The following is a 17,659-nucleotide window of genomic DNA, read 5'->3' on the forward strand; positions in this document are numbered from 1 at the left end:
TATAGCCACAGGTCTGTGAGTGTTTTAGGATTATATAGCAACAGGTCTGTGAGTGTTTTAGGATTATATAGCCACAGGTCTGTGAGTGTTTTAGGATTATATAGCCACAGGTCTGTGAGTGTTGCAGGATTATATAGCAACAGGTCTGTGAGTGTTTTAGGATTATATAGCCACAGGTCTGTGAGTGTTGCAGGATTATATAGCCACAGGTCTGTGAGTGTTGCAGGATTATATAGCAACAGGTCTGTGAGTGTTGCAGGATTATATAGCCACAGGTCTGTGAGTGTTGCAGGATTATATAGCCACAGGTCTGTGAGTGTTGCAGGATTATATAGCCACAGGTCTGTGAGTGTTGCAGGATTATATAGCAACAGGTCTGTGAGTGTTTCAGAATTATATAGCCACAGGTCTGTGAGTGTTTTAGGATTATATAGCCACAGGTCTGTGAGTGTTTTAGGATTATATAGCCACAGGTCTGTGAGTGTTTTAGGATTATATAGCCACAGGTCTGTGAGTGTTTCAGAATTATATAGCAACAGGTCTGTGAGTGTTGCAGGATTATATAGCAACAGGTCTGTGAGTGTTTCAGAATTATATAGCAACAGGTCTGTGAGTGTTGCAGAATTATATAGCCACAGGTCTGTGAGTGTTTCAGAATTATATAGCAACAGGTCTGTGAGTGTTGCAGGATTATATAGCAACAGGTCTGTGAGTGTTGCAGGATTATATAGCCACAGGTCTGTGAGTGTTGCAGGATTATATAGCCACAGGTCTGTGAGTGTTGCAGGATTATATAGCCACAGGTCTGTGAGTGTTGCAGGATTATATAGCAACAGGTCTGTGAGTGTTTCAGAATTATATAGCCACAGGTCTGTGAGTGTTTTAGGATTATATAGCCACAGGCCTGTGAGTGTTTTAGGATTATATAGCCACAGGTCTGTGAGTGTTTTAGGATTATATAGCCACAGGTCTGTGAGTGTTTTAGGATTATATAGCCACAGGTCTGTGAGTGTTGCAGGATTATATAGCCACAGGTCTGTGAGTGTTTTAGGATTATATAGCCACAGGTCTGTGAGTGTTTTAGGATTATATAGCCACAGGTCTGTGAGTGTTTCAGAATTATATAACTGTTAAAACTCATTGGGTTCTGAGGAACGATATAATGCCATATATTACAAAATATTTGCATTGTTTTATTTTTGTACTGTGGATGGATTTCTCATCCAGGTTTTTTTGAGGAGGCACTGCCATTGGATGGTTGTGGATTGCTATTGGCTGATCGCATGTGAGTGACAGGTTATAGCCCCGCCCACAGAGAAGAGAAGAGATGCTGCAAGAGGAACGGAACTTTGGTTCGCTGCAGTTAAGGAGAAAATACTCAACAATGCTGTCAACTTATGAATTTACACGTGGTTTGTCTTAAAGCATATTAAAAAAACTTCATAAATAATAAACAGGCTACTGCAATATTAGAATATTCCACACAGAAATAACAAGAAGTGTCCATTTTGATTTCACGCTGATTGACAGCTGGAACTGCGGGTGTCGCTGTTGGCGTTCAGCGAATCTGCTCCAGCGGATCTGGTTCTAATCTCACACACACACACACACACACACAGAGACAGCATGGCCGAGAGCGACTGGGACACCGTGACTGTGTTGAGGAAGAAGAACCCCTCTGCCTCGCAGTCCAAATCCAGACAGGTGAGTGTGTTCCGATGATCCGGATCAGGGTTCGGTTCGGGTTCGGCTGGCCGACACGTGGCGCGCGCTGGAATCTAGAATATTCCCTCGATCCACAACAACTGTAGACAGTCACATGTTTCATTTTCATGTTCGAACAGAAACAATGTCTGTAATTTGAACCGAGTAACGTTAGTGCTGTGAAACTATAATGTAAAGCGGAAAGTGCTTCGCAAATAAACTGAATTTGCATTGAAAAGCTAATGTGAAGATGAACTATGGGTAACACTTCACAACTAGAACGTACATTTCCAGAAGAAAATGTGAATGGTGCTTGCAGTGTCAAAAAACACGACCCGGTTGCTAGAGTGTGGTACATGATTGCATACGAGCAAACAACCATGTCTGTACGATGTTCTGCTGCTGAGATATGGCTTATTCATGTTGTTCAGGTGGTTGCTAGGGTGTTCTGGCTGGTTGCTAGGGTGTTGCTAGGCGGTTGCTAGGGTGTTCTGGGTGGTTGCTAGGGTGTTCTGGGTGGTTGCTAGGGTGTTGCTAGGTGGTTGCTAGGGTATTCGGGGTGGTTGCTATGCGGTTGCTAGGGTGTTCTGGGTGGTTACTATGGTGTTCTGGGTGGTTGCTAGGGTGTTATGGATGGTTGCTATGGTGTTGCTAGGGAGTTCTTAGGTATTTTGGGTGGTTGCTAGGGTGTTATGTGTGGTTCCTAGGGTGTTCTAAGGTGTTTTCGGTGGTTGCTATGGTGTTGCTAGGGAGTTCTAAGGTATTTTGGGTGGTTGCTAGGGTGTTGCTAGGGAGTTCTAAGGTATTTTGGGTGGTTGCTAGGGTGTTGCTAGGGAATTCTAAGGTATTTTGAGTGGTTGCTATGGTGTTGCTAGGGAGTTCTGATGTATTTTGGGTGGTTGTTAGGGTGTTATGGGTGGTTGCTAGGGTGTTCTAAGGTATTTTTGGTGGTTGCTATGGTGTTACTAGTTGGTTGGTAGTTTTCACAGATGGTTACTATGGGGTTAGGGCTGAGGTTAGGCACTCGGCCGCAGAGTATTTAAAATCTCTATTAAACGAGTGCATTATAATGAGTGCACGAGGCCTGCGGCCTCGTGCCTATGAGTGAGTTTTTATAGAGTATTTAAAATCTCTATTAAACGAGTGCATTATAATGAGTGCACGAGGCCTGCGGCCTCGTGCCTATAGCCTATGGTTGCTAGGGTGCTGTAACTGGTTGCTATGGTGTGGCTATGAAGATTTTAGGCCATTACTTATTGGCTGCTGGATAATATAAATCCTCTGAGGGAGAGAGAGGGGGAGACATGCAGGGGTGTCAGGCCCTTTGTGTCTGTGTGTGTGAAAAATGACAGTTGGGATTTGAATTTCTGAAAATTCCGCAATGTTAAGTCAATGGGACTTTTTTGGCCGCTTTTTCGTCCGCTGTGCGAACATCGTACACCCGATCGCTTAGAAAAGATATAGCACACCTCTCCTCAATGAGCCGGTCAATTTGACACCTCACCCAGGGGTCTGTGACAAACGGTGCGGGGCGAGTTTCGCGCCAAACTTTTGTGTGGAATAATAATAAGAAGAAAAATAAGTATGCAAGATAACACTAATGTTGCTTTGCCTATAGGCAAGCACCATTAATAATGTTCATTAGTTAGCGTATTAACTAGCATGAACTAACAATGAGCAACACGTTACAGTATTTATTACTCTTTGTTAATAATGTTAGTTAATACAAATCCAGCTGTTCATTGTTAGTTCACACACAGTGCTAAATACAAACTTTGATTTTAATAATGTTAGTAAGAGGAAAAGGAAATATTTTGTTGTTGTTCGTGAACTAAGTATTGTTGATTCTTAGCTCATGTTAACTATTGTAAACCGGAAATAGAACATTCTCTCGATCCATAACAAGTCTCCAGTCACATATTTAATTCTCGTGTTGTTGTTGTTTGGACGAACAGAAATGTCAGAGATGTAAACCGAGTTCTGCTGTGAAACCAGATGTAATGTGGACAGGGCTTTGCATATAATCCGAATTTGCATTGAAAGCAACCCTGGTGATAACATGAGTATACTTGCAGACTAATGATCCGTACACACTTCAAGTGTGTTAATGATTAGTTATCTAGACGTTTGCTGTTTTGAAACAACTAATGTTGTAATAAGTATATTTTAGTTTTAATAAGATTGTAGTAAAGCATAACTTTTAGTGTATTTATTAACGTAGTGTGCTAAATTGGAACAACTTCAAGTATACTCAGTATATGTGTGGGGACTAATTACATGCTTGATTAGTGATATTAAAGTGTACTTTATTTGTGTTACAATTACATTACAAATGCATTGCATTCATAAGTGTATTATATATTTGAGTAAAGTAAATGCTCCTCTGCCTTATTCCAAATACTACACGTTGCACACTTTCTCTTCAATAACAAATGCACATTAATAAACAAATAATTCATTGTAAAAAACACTATTGTTTACTATAATGTATTTTTTTTGAAAGTATACTTTAATGCATTGTTACAATGATCATTTCCAGCACAGTTAAAAATATGCCTAAAATATATTTGTAATAAAGTGCAAGTAAACACACTTAAAAAAATAAACAGAATGTTCACTTCAAGCATATTTAATTTTTAAAGTGTGTTAAAGTTGTGTTGTGAAAATGGGTAAAAGCATGATGCTACATTTTTTACCTATTTAGATGCATTTAATATATTTAAAGATAGTATTTGTTAGTATATTTGCAACATACTATTGAAAAAGGGAATATATTTAAAATACAATAAAGTATACTTTGTTTCCCAGGGACATGTGAAGCATGGCAATAGAATGACTTGTGAAATCTGCTTATGTTGTGTGTGATTATGGTTGATAATAATCAGTTATTATTGTTTATTGTAGGCGGTCGCTGCCGCTCAGAGACGCGGAGAGGACGTGGAGACCACCAAAAAATGTAAAGAAATAATAATACTTTTGTTCTAATGTTGGACTGTAGATTTACTGGAGTGTGTTTGACAACAACAACCATAGACATGTATAAAGGCTAGATGGCTTACCGGCGCTGAGAGCCAATGGGACCTGGCGACGTCACACGGCGGCCATTTTAGGACAGGACCGCTCGTCCAGTTATAACATTAAAGTCTATTGTGCATGTAGCGCTGAAATAACTATATCTTGCTCAATTTTCAACCGATTTTCAAACGGCTTGGTGTGTCATAAACGTCAGGGATGCGGCTATTTAACTGCATACTGCATACATTCAAAACGTGAAGCTAACAAATCATAGCCACGGTAATAAGGTTTGTAATAAACCAAACCGTTTGTAAATCCGTCAAGAATTCAGCAAGTTACGAGCATTTGTCACTCACCTTCCGTCCACAGCAGCAGGGAGCAGCAGCGCAGTCTCCTGACCTAAGATGGCCGCCAAGTTGACGACACAGCTGACTCCGCCTTGAGCCATCTAGCCTTTATACATGTCTATGACAACAACAACTAAACTAACCTTTAACCTTTAACCTCACGCATCATCATCATCATCTACTGTAAAACTGTGTCCCTCACTGTAATAACATCACATCAATCATCTTTATCTTTTAATCATATTAATATGATTATGTATTTAATCTATTTTGTATTCAGACATGTATTATTTTACATTTAACCCTCAAAAGTCCACATTTTTTCAATGAGTTGTTTTCCAAATGTGGGCGGGGCTTGATTGTGTCTGAGGAATTGATTGGATGGTTGTGGTTTGCTATTGGCTGATCTCGTGTGAGTGACAGGTTATAGCCCCGCCCACATCATCATCATAAAGAGACGCTGCGAGAGGAACTTATTCTAGATTATTAACACAACGATGATGTGCACTGATAGTATCTGCAGTATTCCCAGTTCAGTGACAGTGTTGTGACCTCAGGGTCGGCGGGTCAGAATAAGCAGCATCTGGTGACCAAGAACACGGCTAAACTGGACCACGAGACGGAGGAGCTGCACCACCAGCGGGTGCCGCTGGAAGTGGGGAAGGTGATCCAGAAAGGCCGACAGGACCAGGGTCTGACGCAGAAGGACCTCGCCACTGTAAGCCTGAGCGACACACACTCTCTGAGCGACACACACTCTCTGAGCGACACACACTCTCTGAGCGACACACACTCTCTGAGCGACACACACTCTCTGAGCGACACGCACTCTCTGAGCGACACACACTCTCTGAGCGACACACACTCTCTGAGCGACACACACTCTCTGAGCGACACACACTCTCTGAGCGACACACTCTCTGAGCGACACACACTCTCTGAGCGACACACACTCTCTGAGCGACACGCACTCTCTGAGCAACACGCACTCTCTGAGCGACACACACTCTCTGAGCGACACACACTCTCTGAGCGACACACACTCTGGGGTTTAATCACGCGGGTCTTCAACGTAACATGGCGTCCGCCGCTGTCCAGTTACTGGGTCACGAGATAAAAAATTCTGCCTTTTTTCATCAAGTTGATCAGAAACGCTCCTTCAGAAGTGTGTTGTGTGTGTGTGTGTGTTCTCCAGAAGATCAGCGAGAAGCCTCAGGTCATCGCCGACTACGAGTGTGGGAAGGCAATCCCCAATAATCAAGTCATGGGCAAGATCGAGAGAGCCATCGGTGAGCAGCTCGTCCAGCGAGAGTCAGAATTATGACAAAAAATTATTTCATTAATAACTTTTATGATATAAAAGTATAAATTATTACTAAATTCATGACATACCAAAGTCTAATTATATGATAAAGTTGAAATTGACAGTCAAAATAATGATAAACAAATCAAAATTGACAATAAAAAAAAATATATATATATAACACCAAGTCATAATTATGATAAAAAGTTGAAATTATTACAAAAAAAATAGTAAGTCATAATTATGAGATAATATTTAAAGTCATGAGTGACTTTTTGTATTTCTAAGTCATAATTATGATAAAAAAAATGTGAAATTATTACTTCATTCATGACATACTAAGTCATAATTATATGAGAAAGTTGAAATTGACAGTCAAAATAATGCTAAAGTTGGCAAAAAAAATTGACATGCAGTCATAATTATGAGATGGAAAGTTGAAGTGATGACATACCAAGTCAAAATGATGTGATATAAAGTTGAAATTATGACATACAAAGTAATAATAATGAGATTAAAAGTCTAAATTACAAAAAAAGTAAGTCATAATTATGACCAAGTTAAAATTGACAGTCAAAATAATGATAAACAAGTCAAAGTTATGACCAATTTTTATTATGACACACCAAGTCATAATTTTGAGATAGAAAGTAAACCAGTAAAAAAGGGTGGTGTGTGTGTGTGTGTATATATATATATTATGCACATATATTCAAAAGAAATCTAGTAGGGCCAGGCAACGATTGATCTGTATAGATGAAGCTTGACTTGATGTTCCAGGTTTGAAGCTTCGGGGGAAAGACATCGGGCAGCCGCTGGAGGCCAAAGCTGAGAAGAAGTGAAGACCGCCTGGAATCTGGAGTCGAACCCGGTGTCAATCTGGATTAAGAAAACCCTTGAGATGAAAGCAGCGCTGCGGTGTGTTTGAGCAGATCCGGCGTCACATGAACACTTCTCTCGTGGAGATGAAGCCGAGAACACATTATAATCGTCACAGCGCGTTTGCTCGACCGCGGCCTTGATCAGACATGTTCACGTCTCAAAGCTTCTGTTGCTGAACACGAATAAAATCTGATTCAAATCTCATGTTAGAGATGTCATGTGCATTACTGCTAGCCGGAGACGGTTTCCTCACACACACACACACACACACACACTTCAGGTCATTAGATTAACACTTAGGAAGGAACAAGGAAACAATCGGAAGAGAAGACGCAAAAGTGGCGTTGTGTTATCACTGTTTATTCTGCGTTTAGACGAGCGTTATGGGGGGGAATCTGCATATGGTGACGCAGAAGTGTGTGAGATTGGATGTAGTGTGCACTCCAGACGGCTAGGTGGCGATGTGGAGCACTGACAGTGAAAGAGACGCTGACACAGTTTGTCATGTTTAATACGGTAAAGCCGCTGCTTTAACCCTCGCTGCTCTTCGCCTGTCACTCAAAAATGACAGAATTTTTTTTTTTTTGTCAATGATATTAATGCTATATTTTAGTTTGATAATGTTGTGTTATTGTCCTGTACTGGCGCATGCCTGTGACGTAAACGCGTACGCGACGCCTTCACTGTCTAGCAGACTTTAGCGTTTTTACCGTTTTTACCCTTTAGACGGGAACGCGGCGCTGGAGGTTTTAAGATCTCCACTCTGGAGGAGGGTTTCACTATTTTGTGTTTTTAAGCCCCAAAAACGCGTCGCCGTGTAAACGAAAGGCACATCCCTAAAATATTTTTACATTTTCACCCGCGAGCGTTCTCGTGTAAACAGGGCCTGAGTTTCCAACTGTAGACGCTCCTGTACCTGTATCCTTTACCCGTCTAAAGGGTAAAAACGCTAAAGTCTGCTAGACAGTGAAGGCGTCGCGTACGCGTTTACGTCACAGGCATGCGCCGGTACAGGAAAATGACAAAACATTATCAAACTAAAATATAGCATTCATTTCATTGACAAAAAAAAAAATCTGTCATTTTTGAGTGACAGGCGAAGAGCAGCGAGGGTTAAAGCAGCAGCTTTACCGTATTAAACATGAAGAACTGTGTCAGCGTCTCTTTCACTGTCAGTGCTCCACATCGCCACCTAGCCGTCTGGAGTGCACACTACATCCAATCTCACACACTGTTGCGTCACCATATGCAGATTCCCCCCCATAACGCTCGTCTAAACGCAGAATAAACAGTGATAACACAACGCCACTTTTGCGTTTTCTCTTCAGATCGTGTCTGTGTAAACACAGCCTAAGACGGGAACGCGGCGGTGGAGGTTTTAAGATCTCCACTCTGGAGGGGGTTTCACTTTTTTGTGTTTTTAAGCCCCAAAAACGCCGTCGCCGTGTAAACGAAAGGCACATCCGATAAAATATTTTTACGTTTTCACCCGCGAGCGAACAAACAGGGCCTAAATCTCGCAGTCCTGACTCTGATCGACAGAAAACAAGTTGGCACAAAGATTGAATCTTATATGTCGTGATAATACGGCAGAATGAGAGGTTTATGGGGATGTTAGCGGCAGGGGATGTTTGCCCGGACACTGGATAAGCAGAGCGGTAGTAAAATAATAAAGATATAGACACAGACATCTGCTATATTCAGAACAACACAACTGCAATCCACAAAGCACCACAACTTTTAATTAGTGTTTCCCCCTGTATTAAAGTCACATGTACACTCGAGAGTTCACACACAAAACACAGACTTCTGGGAGAGAGAGAGAGAGACTTAGAAAAATACAAAACAAACTACAGGAGTAAACGTCCTCTACACACACTCACGGGGTTCAGACACACTGACCATCCACCGGTTCAGTGAAGCACAGTTATGATCCAGGACTACACAACACAGGGAATATTGTCCTGAAGTGTGTTGGGGTCGATGGGAAGAGGAGTGATGTGTGTGTGCGTGTGTGCTGCTCATCTTACACTAAAAGCCCATTCACAACAACTGAAGATTCAATATCGGTTTCTAGAGGAGAATATCAGAGGAATGATGAAAACATCGACAGCCAATCAGAGCCCGGCCTGTGAACGCCCACTTCTGCCACATCAGGAAATCATGCTTTGGGGAAAAGTTGAAATTATGATATAGTCAATTATGAGGTACAAAGTTACTTCATTTTTGACATACTGTCATAATTATAAGACAACTTTGAAATTGATAAGTGAGATGAGATGAGTCAAAATTATAACCAAAAATAATTAAATTCTTAAATATGACATACCAAGTTCAAATTATGAGATAAAACGTCTAAATTATGACTTTATGACATGCAAAGTCATAGTTCTATGATCAAGTTAAACAGTAAAAATAATGAGATGTTAAAATTATAAGAAAAATTTAATTGACATACCAAGTCATAATTATGAGTTAAAAAGTTGAAATGATGACAAAAAATACTTCAATTCTTAATTATGACATACCAATGTTTTTATCAATGTTTTATGAGATAAAACATCTAAATTGTTACTTACTTCATGACATACAGTCATAATTCCATGATAAAGTTCAAATTGACAGTCAAAATTAGATAATTATGAGATAAAAAGTTGAAACTACGCCAAGACCAAGTCTTCTGTCAGTTTGGACTCGGTACGTCATTATGAGTTTTTAAGTAATTATTTGAGACTTTTCATCTTATGATTATGATTATGATTATGATTATGAAAGCATGTTTTTGATGTGTAGGGAATGAGCGTTCACACATGGTCATCAGAATGCTGTCGACACTGATATAGTTCTGCTTATAGATCTCGTTGCTTCAGCGCACTGTGAACAACACAACACACACATATCAGAGTGTGTGTGAGCAGGAGTGTGTATCGAGTCGACACACACACACACTGATGCGGATGCAGGACTACACGTCTACAGCGCTTGATGCTGCTTTAGGGAATCAAAATAATTCCATTCTGAGTTTAAATCTCACAATTCAGAAATTTCCCCAGAGTTCTCAGTTTACCAAATTCTCAGAAGAAAATAAATCTGAGAAAAATGTCCAATAACAGACGAGTAAGACTAAATTATTTCTGATTGGACAGTGGTGTTGATCATGTGACTGGACACGACTGAGCTTCATCTGATTGGACAGTGGTGTTGATCATGTGACCGGACACGACTGAGCTTCATCTGATTGGACAGTGGTGTTGATCATGTGACTGGACACGACTGAGCTTCATCTGATTGGACAGTGGTGTTGATCATGTGACTGGACACGACTGAGCTTCATCTGATTGGACAGTAGTGTTGATCATGTGACCGGACACGACTGAGCTTCATCTGATTGGACAGTAGTGTTGATCATGTGACTGGACACGACTGAGCTTCATCTGATTGGACAGTGTTGTTGATCATGTGACTGGACACGACTGAGCTTCATCTGATTGGACAGTGGTGTTGATCATGTGACTGGACACGACTGAGCTTCATCTGATTGGACAGTAGTGTTGATCATGTGACTGGACACGACTGAGCTTCATCTGATTGGACAGTAGTGTTGATCATGTGACCGGACACGACTGAGCTTCATCTGATTGGACAGTGTTGTTGATCATGTGACTGGACACGACTGAGCTTCATCTGATTGGACAGTGGTGTTGATCATGTGACCGGACACGACTGAGCTTCATCTGATTGGACAGTAGTGTTGATCATGTGACCGGACACAACTGAGCTTCATCTGATTGGACAGTGGTGTTGATCATGTGACCGGACACGACTGAGCTTCATCTGATTGGACAGTGGTGTTGATCATGTGACCGGACACGACTGAGCTTCATCTGATTGGACAGTAGTGTTGATCATGTGACCGGACACAACTGAGCTTCATCTGATTGGACAGTAGTGTTGATCATGTGACCGAACACGACTGAGCTTCATCTGATTGGACAGTGGTGTTGATCATGTGACTGGACACGACTGAGCTTCATCTGATTGGACAGTGTTGTTGATCATGTGACTGGACACGACTGAGCTTCATCTGATTGGACAGTAGTGTTGATCATGTGACCGAACACGACTGAGCTTCATCTGATTGGACAGTGTTGTTGATCATGTGACCGGACACGACTGAGCTTCATCTGATTGGACAGTGTTGTTGATCATGTGACTGGACACGACTGAGCTTCATCTGATTGGACAGTGTTGTTGATCATGTGACTGGACACGACTGAGCTTCATCTGATTGGACAGTGGTGTTGATCATGTGACCGGACACGACTGAGCTTCATCTGATTGGACAGTAGTGTTGATCATGTGACTGGACACGACTGAGCTTCATCTGATTGGACAGTGGTGTTGATCATGTGACCGGACACGACTGAGCTTCATCTGATTGGACAGTAGTGTTGATCATGTGACTGGACACGACTGAGCTTCATCTGATTGGACAGTAGTGTTGATCATGTGACCGGACACGACTGAGCTTCATCTGATTGGACAGTAGTGTTGATCATGTGACCGGACACGACTGAGCTTCATCTGATTGGACAGTAGTGTTGATCATGTGACCGGACACGACTGAGCTTCATCTGATTGGACAGTAGTGTTGATCATGTGACTGGACACGACTGAGCTTCATCTGATTGGACAGTAGTGTTGATCATGTGACTGGACACGACTGAGCTTCATCTGATTGGACAGTGGTGTTGATCATGTGACCGGACACGACTGAGCTTCATCTGATTGGACAGTAGTGTTGATCATGTGACTGGACACGACTGAGCTTCATCTGATTGGACAGTAGTGTTGATCATGTGACTGGACACGACTGAGCTTCATCTGATTGGACAGTGGTGTTGATCATGTGACCGGACACGACTGAGCTTCATCTGATTGGACAGTAGTGTTGATCATGTGACCGGACACGACTGAGCTTCATCTGATTGGCTGCAGGAAGCCGATAGTCTGTTTGCTGGACTCACTTCCCTCACTTGATCCAGAAATCCAGTCTTTATTCACTATTAAAAATATATATAAATATATATATTATAGAATGACAATTACAGAAATAACAGATCTGAGCTGATTAAAGCTCATCTGAGTTCATCTGGAGTTCTTCATTGCACCGCGGCCTGAGTGTGTGTGTGTGTGTGTGTTCCAGCGACTGAGTGTGTGTGTGTGTGTGTTCCAGCGACTGAGAGTGTGTGTGTGTGTGTGTGTGTTCCAGCGACTGAGTGTGTGTGTGTGTGTGTTCCAGCGACTGAGTGTGTGTGTGTGTGTGTGTGTGTGTGTTCCAGCGACTGAGAGTGTGTGTGTGTGTGTGTGTGTTCCAGCGACTGAGTGTGTGTGTGTGTGTGTTCCAGCGACTGAGTGTGTGTGTGTGTGTGTTCCAGCGACTGAGTGTGTGTGTGTGTGTGTGTTCCAGCGACTGAGTGTGTGTGTGTGTGTGTGTGTGTGTGTGTTTCAGCGACTGAGTGTGTGTGTGTGTGTGTGTGTGTTCCAGCGAGTGCAACATCAGCTGAGTTACTGCACGCTGCACGTGTCTGCGCTGGACTCGTCGCTCGCTGCCTCTGGGCTTTTATCCTGAGGGATCGTGTCCTGCTCGTCCGGAGGGAATAAACTCTCTCTGAGGCCCATCAGCAGATCCAGGCCGTCGCTGGGAGGAAGATTCCCCAGATAGTACTGAGGCGCCAGCTCCACCAACCTACAACACACCGCAGACCAGATTAATCCAGCTTACAGCAGTAGTTCACTTTAAAATTAGCCCATGAATTACTCGCCCTCAAGTCATGCTAGCTGTATATGACTCTCTTCTGTCAGACGAGTTATATTAAAAAATGTCCTGGCTCTTCCAAGCTTTATAATAGCAGTGGATGGCTGTTTCTGTTATGAAGTCCATAAAAGTGCATCTGTCCATCATAAAAGTGCATCTGTCCATCATAAAAGTGCATCTGTCCATCATAAAAGTGCATCTGTCCATCATAAAAGTGCATCTATGGGCTAATTTTCATTTTAAAGTGAGCTACTCCTTTGAAGCACTCACAGAAAGGCAGGGATTTGACACGATCACTCACATTTGAGGGTGGATCTCGGACACGATGCAGATGCAGTTGTCGTGTGAGATGGTGAAGTCGTGGTAAAGCACCCAGCCGGGCGGGTCGGGTCGGGGCCGGCGACAGCGGTACGAGGAGAACGGGTGGAGGTGAGACACGTGCCGGTGTGTGAGCAGCAGATAGTTCCCCGAGCCGTCCACGTCATGAGCAACCTGAAGATCACACACACGGGGACTGATCATGTACATCTCAGTGCAATCAGATCAACCAATCAGAATCAACTATCCCAGACAGCAACAGTGTCGGCCCACATTTGGTACGCGTGGAATCCACGTGTGGACCGGATCTATTAATTTTTCCGGAATTCTGAGTTTATATCTGTCAATTCTGCCTTTTTTCTGGAATTCTGAGTTTAAATCTCTCAATTCTGCCTTTTTTCTGGAATTCTGAGGTAAAATCTCTCAATTCTGCCCTTTTTTCTGAGATTCTGAGTTTAAATCTCTCAATTCTGCCTTTTTTCTGGAATTCTGAGGTAAAATCTCTCAATTCTGCCCTTTTTTCTGGGATTCTGAGTTTAAATCTCTCAATTCTGCCTTTTTTCTGGAATTCTGAGGTAAAATCTCTCAATTCTGCCTTTTTTCTGGAATTCTGAGGTAAAATCTCTCAATTCTGCCCTTTTTTCTGGAATTCTGAGGTAAAATCTCTCAATTCTGCCCTTTTTTCTGTGATTCTGAGTTTAAATCTCTCAATTCTGCCTTTTTTTCTGGAATTCTGAGGTAAAATCTCACAATTCTGCCTTTTTTCTGGAATTCTGAGTTTATATCTCTCAATTCTGCCTTTTTTCTGGAATTCTGAGTTTAAATCTCTCAATTCTGCCTTTTTTCTGGAATTCTGAGGTAAAATCTCTCAATTCTGCCCTTTTTTCTGGGATTCTGAGTTTAAATCTCTCAATTCTGCCTTTTTTCTGGAATTCTGAGTTTATATCTCTCAATTCTGCCTTTTTTCTGGAATTCTGAGGTAAAATCTCTCAATTTTGCCTTTTTTCTGGAATTCTGAGGTAAAATCTCGCAATTCTGCCCTTTTTTCTGGGATTCTGAGTTTAAATCTCTCAATTCTGCCTTTTTTTCTGGAATTGATGAGTTTAAATCTCTCAATTCTGCCTTTTTTTCTGGAATTCTGAGTTTAAATCTGTCAATTCTGCCTTTTTTCTGGAATTCTGAGTTTATATCTCTCAATTCTGCCTTTTTTTCTGGAATTCTGAGTTTAAATCTCTCAATTGACCGTTCGCAAAGACCCGTCCCCCTTAGTTACTGTCGCTATGTCCGACAAGCTACGCCGCTCTCACACACACATGTTCTCATGCAGTGAAAAACACATCGTGGAGCAGAGAGGAGACTGACAGACAGGACAGACCAGCTTACTTTTGATATTAAACAAAGTCTCACCTTTCAAATTTGGTCATTTTTTAAAAGTAATTTAAACAATAAATAGCGTTTTGTGTCTCTTTAATGTGTGTGTCAGATCGCTCAGTTAAAGCCGCTCGTGAACCGATCATCTCTTCCTTCGTTCATTTATAGCATCAAATAAACATGAACATCAGAAGGAATGTTGTTTTAACCGCGGAGAGACGTCAGTACACTCCGCTTCTCAAGCGCAAATCCTCCATGTTAATCTACTAACTCTCCTGACCGCTTTGGTGGACAAAATGGAGGATGGCGAAGTATGATTGGTCAGACCACCTGTCAATCAAGCTCCCTGCGAATGGTCAATTCTGACTTTTTTCTGGAATTCAAAATTCAGCGCAATAGGATTGACCAATCAGAATCAACTATCTCAGACAGCAGTGTCGGCCCAGATCTGGTACGTGTGGAATCCACGTGTCAGTCACACTCGTAACGAAACTCCACCGTGGCTCTCCAGCACTAGGAATGAGGAACGTCTGTCAACCAATCAGAATCCAGTGCTTTAGCTCTTCACCCGGCTCACTGCGTTTACCTTCAGAAAGAATCCCGATATCAGAGCTCTCTTTATATTGGTGCTGTTGTCCTGGCAACCGAAGGCGGGCGGAGAGACGGGCAACTCGATTCGCTGCATCACCTCCAGTAGCTCCGCCCTAATCACCACAGCCAATCGCAGCGCAGAGGCGTTCAGGAAGTTCGTCCTGCACCAGACCTCATCTTCGTTATCTGAGGACACAGACACAAGCTATGTTACTTACTTAAATAATATCAACAACAATAACAATCATAATGACTTTATTGTGTAATTATATATACATAAATAAATGTTAAAGCAGAGATGAGAAAGCTGTAAAGTAATCTCTGGTTTAAACTCGCGCTCAGTCCTCTCCACATTGCATTGTGGGAAATAGTGCTTCAGCAAGTGTACAATACACTCGAATTCAGAGAGGATTGTGGGTAAAAGTAGAGAACGAATGTAGGGAATGATGTCGTTCACTCAGAATTCGGACACAACTACAAAATGGCCGACACCAGATATAGTGTATAGGGAGCGGTTTCGGACACTTCCACAGTTTCTCGTGATGCGCTAGTGTGATGATGTCACTCACGCTGCAGATATGCGTTGTAGACGTTGATGAGGGTCATGTGATCTCCCTCGGGATGAAGCAAGAGTCGTCTGTGTGTCGAAGCCGCTTCCTCTTTACCAGCCGGAGGCGTTGTGAAGCACGGCGGAGCTGGAAGTCATCAAACACACACTAAACACTAGGGTTGGGAACCGGACACTCGAGGTCAGGAAGCGGATACTTGTTATAAAATAAACATTTTGATTCCTCTTATCGTTTCCTAAGGATAACACACCGTTGCCATGGAAAACAGAGCGTTGCCATGGACACGGTGTTCTTTAGCGGAAGCAATACAATCTTTTTTAATCAATATCTTTTGTCAAATTATTGATATATTTGGTAGGTAGCCATGTAATAAGCGGGATAATGTATAGCGAGGTGGTTGTTGTAGCGAACACACTCCGCTTCAGGCTCCGCTAAGTAACAACCGGCGCGCTATACATTATCCCTTACTTAAGGCGAGACACGGCAGGCAAAAACATCGTTTTTTTTTCACTGGTCAATTTAGATATTTTGGGCTATTTGTCTTCAATAACATCTTCTTTCAGACTTTGGAAAAAGTCCAAAATACACATTTAGGTCTTTATTTTACTAACTTTGTCTATTTGCGTCTGTAGATTTTCTCTGAAATTCAACAAAAGTTGGCGTTCTAAATCAACATGATCCGCAATTGCCGTCTCCCTGTCATCACACACACCGCTGTGAAGCTCTCTCTGCTGTACAATGCTGTCGGATCCAGATATGGTCATTTCCTCTTTATCAGCAACCAATCGTGAAAGTACAATGGGCATTTAACTCTAAAAGCGAAATCTCATTGGCTGATGTCCATGTCTGACACCGTGATTGGTTCAGATGCATCACGTGACGCGCTCTGACACTCAGATGTGTGTTTTTGACTGTTTTTCTGTTCAGTTGAAGGCCATAAATGCTGTTTATAAGTTTTGATGTGATTACGTGGTTTGTATTGTTGTTGCTGATGATTTGATAAGATATTGTGTCAGTAAATAGTTGTTTCCACTAAAAAAGTATGAATTTTTACATTACAAATCTTTAAATGCCTTTTTCTCAAAATGAGTTTTCTGTCATTCTCCAGAGACACATCTCAGCCGATGTTCACCAAACTCTCCAGTTACACACTTAGCAGTATTCTGAAGATATGTTCAGAGGGATTTGTTAATAAATCATTCCTGGCCTGATTTATGTCACATTTTAATAAAAAAAATATGGCGAAAATCGATTTGTTAAGGCTATGGACAGTATATTTAGATTTCCTAGGTCATGAAAGCATATATCCTGAAATCCCTCTGAACATCTTGTGTGTAATCAAAATGAAAAAAAAATTTTGCACCTGGCTTTATCATATGTCCAGATCTATCTACCGAAAATATATGCAAAATTGCGCATATTTAATGAGATAATGCCTCATTTGCATAATTAAACATATAAATTTCAAAAACTTGTAATACATTTTTTTATGAACTTGTGTTAGTAATCAACTGAGGAAGTTTCATGGTGATATCTAATATTTTAAAATTGTACCCTATTCACCCGTAGTGTCTCGCCTTAATAATGCTTGAAATGTATATTAGCTAGGCTAGTTTGGTGTTTTTAAACCACAGGCAAACGTAACGAGTAAGTGTTCTTTAGCATGTTGATTTCTGTTCATGATATTCAGCTACAATTAAATGTTTAGCAATAACACTAAATGTGAATGATATCCAAGTTA

At 41.6% G+C, this 17,659-nt stretch overlaps 2 protein-coding genes across 4 annotated transcripts in view; one reads left to right on the plus strand and one right to left on the minus strand.

Annotated features, from left to right (window-relative positions):
• The first annotated feature begins 1,326 nt into the window (after positions 1-1,326).
• Positions 1,327-7,455, plus strand: LOC306996336 (endothelial differentiation-related factor 1 homolog). 2 transcript variants are annotated; one of them, XM_079608699.1, is made up of 6 exons: positions 1,327-1,412; positions 1,531-1,704; positions 4,609-4,660; positions 5,624-5,784; positions 6,262-6,355; positions 7,150-7,455. In XM_079608699.1, exons 1-6 carry the CDS (start codon positions 1,398-1,400, stop codon positions 7,209-7,211), a joined length of 558 nt encoding a protein of 185 aa, XP_079464825.1. In that variant the 5' UTR covers positions 1,327-1,397; the 3' UTR covers positions 7,212-7,455. The 2 variants fall into 2 exon arrangements, with proteins under 2 accessions (XP_079464825.1, XP_079464826.1); XM_079608700.1 differs by lacking the exon at positions 1,327-1,412 and having other exon boundaries at positions 1,550-1,704.
• A 1,124-nt stretch (positions 7,456-8,579) lies between these two features.
• Positions 8,580-17,659, minus strand: part of dqx1 (DEAQ box RNA-dependent ATPase 1) — a 24,350-nt gene continuing 15,270 nt past the window's right edge. For both annotated transcript variants that reach the window (XM_079608701.1, XM_079608702.1), the window contains 4 exons: positions 15,919-16,044; positions 15,345-15,535; positions 13,371-13,561; positions 8,580-13,000 (listed from right to left, as the gene is read on the minus strand). In XM_079608701.1, coding sequence (XP_079464827.1) covers positions 12,820-13,000; positions 13,371-13,561; positions 15,345-15,535; positions 15,919-16,044 — 689 coding nt within the window. In that variant the 3' untranslated portion in view covers positions 8,580-12,819. The remainder of the gene's footprint in view (positions 13,001-13,370; positions 13,562-15,344; positions 15,536-15,918; positions 16,045-17,659) is intronic.

Source organism: Phoxinus phoxinus (assembly GCF_949152265.1).
Source record: "Phoxinus phoxinus genome assembly, chromosome: 3".
Lineage (NCBI taxonomy): Eukaryota > Metazoa > Chordata > Actinopteri > Cypriniformes > Leuciscidae > Phoxinus > Phoxinus phoxinus.

Coding starts and splice junctions, on each gene's coding strand:
- LOC306996336 (XM_079608699.1), top strand. Junction 1,705..4,608: donor CGCAGTCCAAATCCAGACAG/GTGAGTGTGTTC, acceptor TGTTTATTGTAG/GCGGTCGCTGCCGCTCAGAG. Junction 5,785..6,261: donor CGCAGAAGGACCTCGCCACT/GTAAGCCTGAGC, acceptor TGTGTTCTCCAG/AAGATCAGCGAGAAGCCTCA.